The sequence below is a fragment of the Mus caroli genome, chromosome 4 (genome assembly GCF_900094665.2).
Source record: "Mus caroli chromosome 4, CAROLI_EIJ_v1.1, whole genome shotgun sequence".
NCBI classification, from domain to species: Eukaryota; Metazoa; Chordata; class Mammalia; order Rodentia; family Muridae; genus Mus; species Mus caroli.
Genome location: NC_034573.1, coordinates 50,689,483 through 50,698,646, shown reverse-complemented (window position 1 = coordinate 50,698,646; position 9,164 = coordinate 50,689,483). Strand labels below are relative to the sequence as shown.

Here is a 9,164-nt window from a genome sequence, read left to right as displayed (position 1 = left end):
ACACACACACACACACACACACACACACACACACACACTTGGGCTACTGGGGAGGCCCCAGCTGTACTTCCTCCCTGCAACAAGAACAGAAACAAGAAAGGAGGTGAAGAACAAGCCTGGTGGGCCCACAGCTTACCTGCCTACTGCATAGAGCCAGAGAATGAACAAGGATGGTGAGGTGACCCCATGATGTCAAGCATACAGCAAGCCTCCTCACTGTTAAGACACACTCAGCCTCAGCTCCATCCCACCAGCCTCCTCTTCTCGTGACAAAAACAAACTCAGAAGAGGTTGCCGTCTGGGACACAGCAGCATGTTGCATCCACTGGGAAGGACATGAACCAGGAGATAGGGCACCGGCAACAGATCAGAGAAACTATTCAATCCAAGTCCAGCCTAGTGAGCTGCTAGGTTTACTTTAAACGAGTGTGGCTGACTTCAAAAAGAGCTGCATCACCAGAGCCCCGCCCAACACGAATGACCTCCCCAAACTGCACAAACGGAGCTGCCCCTTCAGCTAACATTTCACCTACTGCGTACCTTGGCACCTTTTGAGATCAGGAAGAGAGAGAGCAGTAAGAACGACTGGCCAGAATAATTCTCTTCACTGTTTCTAGAAGGGAAAGTTATTAGGCTCTGTTTTGTGAGGCTCTGGGACTGTAGTCACAGCTGCTATGATTAAGATGGTGTCTGCCTGTCATGACACAGAGCAGTGATACATAGCCCGATGTCAGCGTGCCCTCATCAGTCTCTAGATTTGTGGCTCCCATTTTTTCTGGGCTGATGAGTGACAGGCAGGACCTTCTCACATTGAAGCCAGGGCTGGATGTTCACTGCTGGAGCATCTGGGCTGAGTGGCAAGAACTTGAGGATGGAGAGAACTGTGCTTAGTTTAACCTCGCCCTGTTCTTTTGTCCCTGTACTATCACTTGGCTGAACCTCAGGCTTCCCACCTGTGAATGGACGCGACTGGTCCTTATGCAACATGGCTGCTTCAGATTAAACAGTGCACTTTAAGGTGGCCTGTAGCCAAAAAGTCCCTTAATATTGAACCTACACTGACCGAGTCAGTGAGAACAGGGATGGAAGCCACGTTCTCTGGGTCTTAACTTTTCCTCTCATCTGCATGGCTTGACCTTCCAGGCCTCATGTGGTGAGCAGGACCAGAAGTGTCTGTTCTGCTTTGTAGGGCTGTAGGGGAGAGAAATGAACCACTGTATGAAGCACTGTTACCGTAGTCTTAACTCTTGGCGTCTTCTCCTGCCAGTTCAGAAGAAAACTGTGTTAAGTAGTGTACAAGGTGGGAGAGATGACTGCTTGCATTGGAACGCTTGCAGCCAACAAAGCCTGTCAGCCTGAGGTCAGTCAGGAAACCCACAGTGAAAGGAGAGAACTGACTCCTGAAAGTTGTCATCTGACCCCCACAGCTACCATAGAGAATAAAAAGTAAATGCAGAAGTTGGCTATGATAAGCAATAAGCTGTAATTAGAGAAAAATGGAAGGCCTACATTTAAGACATTCTGTTCCAAGCTTCTGCCGTTGGGCTTCCCGCTGTGGAGGATTGACAGAAGAACCACTGAAGACAGTCCCAGAACCTAAAAGGCAGAGCTAGCTGAGGCCGGAAACTCAACATTGCTGTCCTACTAATAAATCATGGGTCATCAGACAGAAAGCTTGAAGTCTAAGTTCTTTATATTCCTCTAGCCTTGATAAACGAATATACATGTATTTGTGTACTCTGCATACATTTTTTTGCTTTGTTCTGTTTTGTTTTGTTTTGTTTTGTTTTGTTTTGTTTTTGAGACAGGGTTTCTCTGTGTAGCCCTGGCTGTCCTGGAACTCACTCTGTAGACCAGGCTGGCCTCGAACTCAGAAATCTACCTGCCTCTGCCTCCCGAGTGCTAGGATTAAAGGTGTGCACCACCACTGTCCGGCCTACATACATTTCTTATAGGACTGATTCTTAGATATATTTATATTCCTCTAGCCTTGATAAATAACTATACATGTATTTGCATACTCTGCTAGCATTTCTTATAGGACTAATTCTTAGATATAAAATTAGTGGCTCAGGATGTATACTTAGTACATTTTGTCTGATACATTCTGTCAGGTTGTTTCAAGATGGTTGCCTAGTATTTAAGACCTATCTGTGATCTGCCAACCTAAGCAGTTTCCTATTAGATCAAGAAGTACAATGTTCAAGATAGAAAATACTTCCAGCCCAGTGGCTGAAGATTGCTGCTAGCTAGTCAGGGGCTTATGAGGCACAAAAAGGAAGGTTTAGGAAATATGTAGTTACTCTATTATGTCCCCGAGCCTCTGCCTCGAGCAGACTCTGTACCAGCCTCAGGTTGAAGGGAGCTCTGCAGCCCCCTGAGGATGAGAAAGAGCACACAGTGTGTGCCCTGTCCTGCTTGGGCTGGGGAAGGAGGTCTAGAAAATTATCAGAGGAGTGAGCCCCAAGAAGAGGCTCTAAGATGAAGTTAGAACAGTGGCAGATGGAGGTCTTACTCATTGGTCAGATTGATTGATCGATTGATCGATCGCTTGAAACGTGGATGCCTGGGATCAGAAGCTTGGGGCATGTGTTCAGCAGACAGATAAGACAGGCCCTGTGGTGAGAGCACAGGGACTCAGGTTATACCTTTTGTTCTGTCTCCTTGTCTGTTTATTATTAGAGTCACCCATGTTGTGTAAGATTGGCGGGAGGTACATTTGCTTAAACCCTCCAGTGATATGACATTGTCGACACTGTTAGCAGCCCCCCACCCCCACCCCCAGGTTCTTTTAAATGTGTGTGGCTGTGACTGCTCACTGTTTCCCCCTAGTGGTTATCCCAGAACCCTGTGCCAGGGTAGCAGCATAAGATTTCAAGTGAAAAACGGCCCCGGGGGGGGGGGGGGGGGGTTCACTGCTCTCACATTGATCAAAATGTTTGTCAGTGACTTTGCTAAAGCAAGGAGCTTATAGTTTACTCCTGTTGACTGGAAGCCGGGTGAGTATGGCTAGTTAACAGGACAGACGAGCAAGTAAACGATTCAGAAGGCTCTTCTTGAGCTGTCGAAACCAACAGGAAAATTAAAGAGGTTTCTGCCTTTAGGCTTGGGAAAAGCATCTGCAGCACCTTGTTGGCCTTTCTAGGACATCAAGAAAAGTCAGCAGCTCACTGCACGGGCAGGCGGGAGATGGGGCGCTAACCTAAGTCCCTGTCACCTCGGTCTTTGCTGAAAATAGCCTGGCTTAGGGCTCCCTTCTCCCTGGGTCTCCATTTCTTCCTCTTTAATGGGAACCCTGATGAAGATATATTAATGCATCCTCACTATGAGCCCTTGTAAGAGCATCCCAGTGGTATCTTTTTAAGCATACTATTGTGAGTTTAACCGCCTTGCCCCTCACCTGCCACACCCCTGCACTTACTTGGAATTTAGCCCTAAGTAGAGGTTCGAATTAGAAGCATGGGATTGGAAGCTAATGAAGAGCTGGTTCTTGTGGCCCAGAGATGATCAGACCTGTTCCCTATCTATCTCTTGTGATGTTACCGATGCTTGTTGATAAGGACCATACTGCAGAGTTGAGGCTAATCATGATTTTCCCCTCATTGTATCTTAATAGCTCATTTTGGAGACTTTAATTCTTCCATACATCATCCAGGCTATCTTGCCGACAGCCAGTTCATACCAGATCAAAATGATGACTTTTTAAGCAAAGTGGAGTCACTCCATGAACAGCACAGGTGCGGGGACTAGGGGGGTGGATGTGGGGGGTTGGGGGAGTGGGGACTGGGCTTAGGAACTCAAGCTCGCTCGGTATTTATAGATAACCTCCCTCTTTGTGTTTGATGCCCCCCCTTGCCTTCCTGTGGTTTCCTGTATGTTTAACCTGGGATGATGGCAACTGTATATTTAGCATCAATTGTGCCTTTTGTAAAGCATAAAAATGCTGTAGGAATTGAGGATGTCAGCTGGCCTCTTCTTCCTCCAAGATGTCACCGCCCTTGGTTAATTCCTTAAGGAGATGCCCGTTTTCAATCTGATTGATTGGCCTCCAAGCTGATAGAGCCAGGCGTACCTTTTAGCCGTTTTACCCCATGTAATAAAACAGGCCATTCCCTCTGGTGTTGTTGAGTGGAGAGACGGCTAGATGAGCGAGCTGACTGATGGACGGGGTGGGTGGCCCTGGATTGAGACTGCTATTCTTCCACATAGGGAGTTGCCTTGGGACAAGCTTTGCCTCTACCAAATACTTCCCACTCTCAGCCTCTTCTTCCCACTCCTCACGTGACCCAGTGCTACCGTGGCAGCTGTTCTGTTCCCAGTAAATGAGAACCACGCTGACCCAGGCCAGCCCTCCAGAGACATCTCAGTTCTTGGGAAGGGCCATAAAAACAAAGGGCAAGTTAGCAGCGTACCTTCTCAGAGGGTGCCGCCAGCCCTTTCTCCCGGAATTGCTCCTGGGACAGAAGTCAGCATCCTAAAATAGCACAGGGCCACTGGCGTTTGAAGCCCGAGGCCACTGTTGAGAGAATAGACAGGCAGAATGATCAAAGATTACCTATTAATTGAGCAACATGGTACGATGAGAGGGCAGGAATCTTGAAAGGCGATAGACAGTTTTCACTGTCGGGAGACCTCCGGGAGAGCCCATCAAGTGGGAAGGTGTCTTAGTAAAAACCTAGAGGTCCAGAAGAGGTCAGGTTCCATGGACAAGAAGAAAAACCTGCTTCGTTAGCATTTAAAGCTAGAGTGCTTATGGGGGACTGGCCCAAGGCACTTAGTAACTGTTAATAACTTACAGAGGACGATTACAACGTTTTTTTCCCCAGGTATTTTTAACTTTAAAAGCTCAAGGTTATATTCTCCACCTATTGGGTGAATTTTGCATTTCCTCTTTTCTTCTGCAGTGGGCTAAAGCAGTCGGAAGCCGAATCTTGCTACATCAACATAGCTCGAACCCTTGACTTCTACGGAGTGGAGCTTCATGGAGGCAGAGTATGTACCCTTTAGCTCAGAAACTATTGTATTATTTTTAATTATGTAACTTCGAAACCTTCCTTGGGGAATTGTTTCCCTCCCGTTATCACAAACAAGATCTTTTAAAAGCTATTTAGGGGCTAGAGAGTCGCCTCGGGGGTTTAAGACCCTTGTTCCTGCAGAGAACCTCCAGAACCCACATGGAGGTTCGAAACTAGGCACACAGGCGGTGCACAGACATACACGCAGGCAAAACACTCACGCACGCGAAATAGTAAATGAAACAAATATAATTATTTTTAAGAGAGGTACTTGAAAAGTTTATTGAGTTTATCTGGGTCTTACTGGCCATTCAATTGATGTTTTCCCCACACTTCTGAGGGACCAGGGTGTAGAAGACGTACAAGCTTTCTACATACAGAATGATGGGTTTGAGGGCTGAGGCTGTCTCTTGGCTGGTAGAATACTTGTCTACCATTCCCACCCTGGGTTCAATTCCCACCAAGGGGGCAAGAGGATGAGAAGTTCAAGGTTATCTTCTGCCACCTAGTGAGACTGAGGCCAGCGTGTCCCCTCATCTCAGATGGGGGGGGGTGTTTACTTCCATGAATGCATTTCATTGTATTTTGTTCATGCTTAACCTCTCGTCACCCTCCCCCATCTCTCCTCCCCCTGGCCCCCCCTCTTCCCTCAAATGCTCCCTCTTCTACATTTACACGACTTTATAAATCCATTTTTTAAGTGGCAGTTTGCTGAGCCAAGGTTTCTACTACATCTTAAGCAGTACTCAGATTAGAGCTGGTTACTTAAATACAGTAACATGTATATGTTTGTGTATGCTGTGTGTAAGTAGTGTGTGTGCTGCTTGTGTGTGTGTGTGTGCATATGCATTTGTAGGTATGGCTAGATGCAAGGTACATAATGACTGTGGAGGCCAGATGTTAGTCCCCTCATCTTTCTTTCTTTTTTTTTTTTTAAGATTTATTTATTTATTTTATGTATGTAAATGCACTGTAGCTGTACAGATGGTTGTGAGCCTTCATGTGGTTGTTGGGAATTGCATTTTTAGGAGCTCTGCTCACTCTGGTCAACCCCGCTTGTTCCAGTCAGCCCCACTCGCTCAGGTCAACTCCTCTCACTCAGTCCCTGCTCGCTCCAACCCAAAGATTTATTCACTATTATATATAAGTACACCGTAGCTGATTTCAGACGCACCATACGAGGGCATCAGATCTCATTACAGATGGTTGTGAGCCACCATGTGGATGCTGGGATTTGAACTCAGAACCTTCAGAAGAGCAGTCGGTGCTCTTACCCGCTGAGCCATCTCGCCAGCCCCTCTTTTTTTTTAAGGAGTGCATGTCTTGTACCTCACTTCTCATATCCTCCCTTTTTAAAAAGAACTATTTATTTATTTTATGTATATGAGCACATTGTAGCTGTCTTCAGATACACCAGAAGAGGCCAACAGATCCCATTACAGGTAGTTGTGAGCCACCATGTGGTTGCTGGGAGTCGAACTCAGGACCTCTGGAAGAACAGTCAGTGCTCTTAACTCCCCCCCCCACACACACACACACACATACACACACCTTTATCTTTTAAAACATGTATCATTGAACCTGATACTCGCTGCCTGGCTGCCCAGTGAGCTCCAAGGATCCACACACATCTCTATTTCAGTGCTGGGATTACAGTCATGCAAGACTAATTCCATACGCCTCCTGGAGGCGAGGAATTGGAACTGCAACCCTCACATTTCCACAGCAGGCACTTGATTGCCTGAGCTGGCTGCCAGCCCTATTCAAGTGTAATCGTTTCGTAGAAGAAATGACGGTGGCCTGGTTGTGAGGTTGATGAATGGTTCGCATTGTTATTAGTTTAGAAGACTAATACATGTCATCTGCTGGGCAAACGTCTGTGTCCGGGTGGACAGTTTCTTCCAATCATTCCATCACCTGAGGGATAATCACTTCTCCCCCCTTATAAATGGGAGACTGATTCTCTGGTGTTACAAAGGTCACTCAGCACCTAGGTGGCCAGTGCATGGGCTCAGCACCGGCTGTCTTAGTCACCTTTATTGCTGTGAAGAGGCAGTTTATAAAAGAAAACATTTGTTATAGCTCATGGTTCCAGAGAGAGTTCAGTGGTGAGCGTGGCAGCAGGCAGGTGTGGCTCTCAGGCAGTAGCTGAGAGCCACATCCTGATCAGTAAGCACGAGGCGGAGAGTGTGTGAGAACTAACTGGTAATGGTGCTGGTCTTTTGAAACCTGAAAGCATGCCCTGCCCCCAGTGACACACCTCTTCCAACAAGGCCCTGCGCACGTACATATGTGTGCTTTGTGAGTATGGAGGCCAGAAGTTCATCATGAAAGGAAGCCTGGTGGGGTTTTAGCCTGGTGCCTTGTGCAGATACTTAGGACTTCCTCTGTATCAACACCACTTCCCTATCCAGTCTCTGTACCTCCCTTTGTTCCTTAGTTACTTGTAAGTGATGGCCCCACCCCAATAGAAAGTGAACATTTGTTATACCTGCCAAGTACCCATGCATATCCACAGATCTGTTATTTATTTTATGTAAGTACACTGCGGCTGTCTTCAGACACTCCCAAGAGGGAGTCAGGTCTCATTACAGATGGTTGTGAGCCACCATATGGTTGCTGGGATTTGAACTGAGGACCTTCGGAAGAGCAGTCAGTGCTCTTAACCGCTGAGCCATCTCTCCAGCCCCTGTCTGTTCTAGGTTCTTATATTCTGTACTTTAAGCCTGATACAGACCTTTGAGGGGGATCCAAAAATGTTTATAATGTAAAAAGGGGAAATGGAGGGGCTCCTAAGCCCTGGATAACATAGGCTATGAGTGGAAAGCCAGCAGGTCACACTCGTGACTGGCCCTGCCCAATGTTTGTACTTAACCATACCTGATTGGAAACAGAAATTATGTGCGACTCAAGGAAGCAGCTCCGTCTCTTTGAATGTTATTTGCTTATACTCAAGTGGATTTAAAACCATTTTAATCCTCTCCGTTTTCCTTCTGTGTCTGTATAATATATGGCAGTGCCAGGCACACAAGCCCTTAGCCAGTGTAATTCCACTGGATTCATAAGTAACATTTGTTTCTTAATTGGATTTAGAGTCGTGTCTACATGTGTAATTTTTCTTCATCATTTCACAATAGCTAAAGCTTTTTCAGTAATTGAAATTGAGATTTGTACGGAGCTGTATGTGGGAGAGGCCTGTTTGAGTCTCATGTGGGTCCCAAAAGCTGATGTTTGAAAATTCAAGAGTGTTTATATGTGACTCTGTGGAGTACGTAATCCTATCTGGTAACTTTCTAAACCAGGTATCATTGGTGTGTGTGTGTCTGTGTGTGTGTGAGTGTGTGTGTGTCTGTGTGTGTGTGTGTTCGTTATGTGCTGTTCACTTTAGAAGAACTAGGTACCAACTACTTGCTCTTAAGTAGCTGCAAAGCAAGAATTTTTCCTGTGTTCATGGCATTTCCCCTCTTGAGCGGACGCTGCATGCTGCTATTTATAAAAGCGTGGGTGCTTTAAAGGTAGCAGAGTAACACACTGTGAACCTGGACGCTTCATTTGTCCCCCCAGGATCTGCACAACCTAGATCTAATGATCGGGATTGCGTCTGCAGGCATTGCAGTCTACCGAAAATACATTTGCACAAGTTTCTACCCTTGGTAAGTACAAACACTTCATATTGTCTGAATCATGCTATAAAAATATGCCGAGCAAAAGCAATGCTAGCTCTAATTTTAAATTTTTATTTCTGAAGGATGGCTGGAACTCCGCAGTACTCCCCCCTTTCCCTCCCCCTTCCCCTCCCCCCAGTCCTCCAAGTTTTAAGCTCTGAACTCTGAATTTGATCCAGATTGGGTACTTGGAAGAGTTACCTTTGGTTTTCATTAACTTCCCTCCAGTCGTTGTCCTGTGGTTCGGCTAGTTGGTGGATCCATGACACAAGGCAGGTCTTGTTGTTGAGAGATCCTTCCATCCTCTTGTATGTGTATGGTATTAGTGCTAGGTTCTGGTAACCCTTCGCCTACAACTAGTACTGTGTGTGTGTGAGTGTGAGTGTGTGTGTGTGAGTGTGTGTGTGTGTGAGTGTGTGTGTGTGAGAGTGTATGTGTGTGAGTGTGTATGTGTGAGTGTGTGTGTGAGTGTGTGTGTGTGAGT

At 46.3% G+C, this 9,164-nt stretch overlaps 1 protein-coding gene across 5 annotated transcripts in view; it reads left to right on the top strand.

The window, feature by feature from the left end:
* The window catches only part of Ptpn3 (protein tyrosine phosphatase non-receptor type 3), a 126,923-nt gene that overhangs the window by 65,722 nt on the left and 52,037 nt on the right, over positions 1–9,164 (top strand). For all 5 annotated transcript variants that reach the window (XM_021159376.2, XM_021159378.2, XM_021159375.2 and 2 more), the window contains 3 exons: positions 3,617–3,737; positions 4,905–4,992; positions 8,580–8,668. In XM_021159376.2, the coding sequence (XP_021015035.1) occupies positions 3,617–3,737; positions 4,905–4,992; positions 8,580–8,668 (298 nt within the window). The remainder of the gene's footprint in view (positions 1–3,616; positions 3,738–4,904; positions 4,993–8,579; positions 8,669–9,164) is intronic.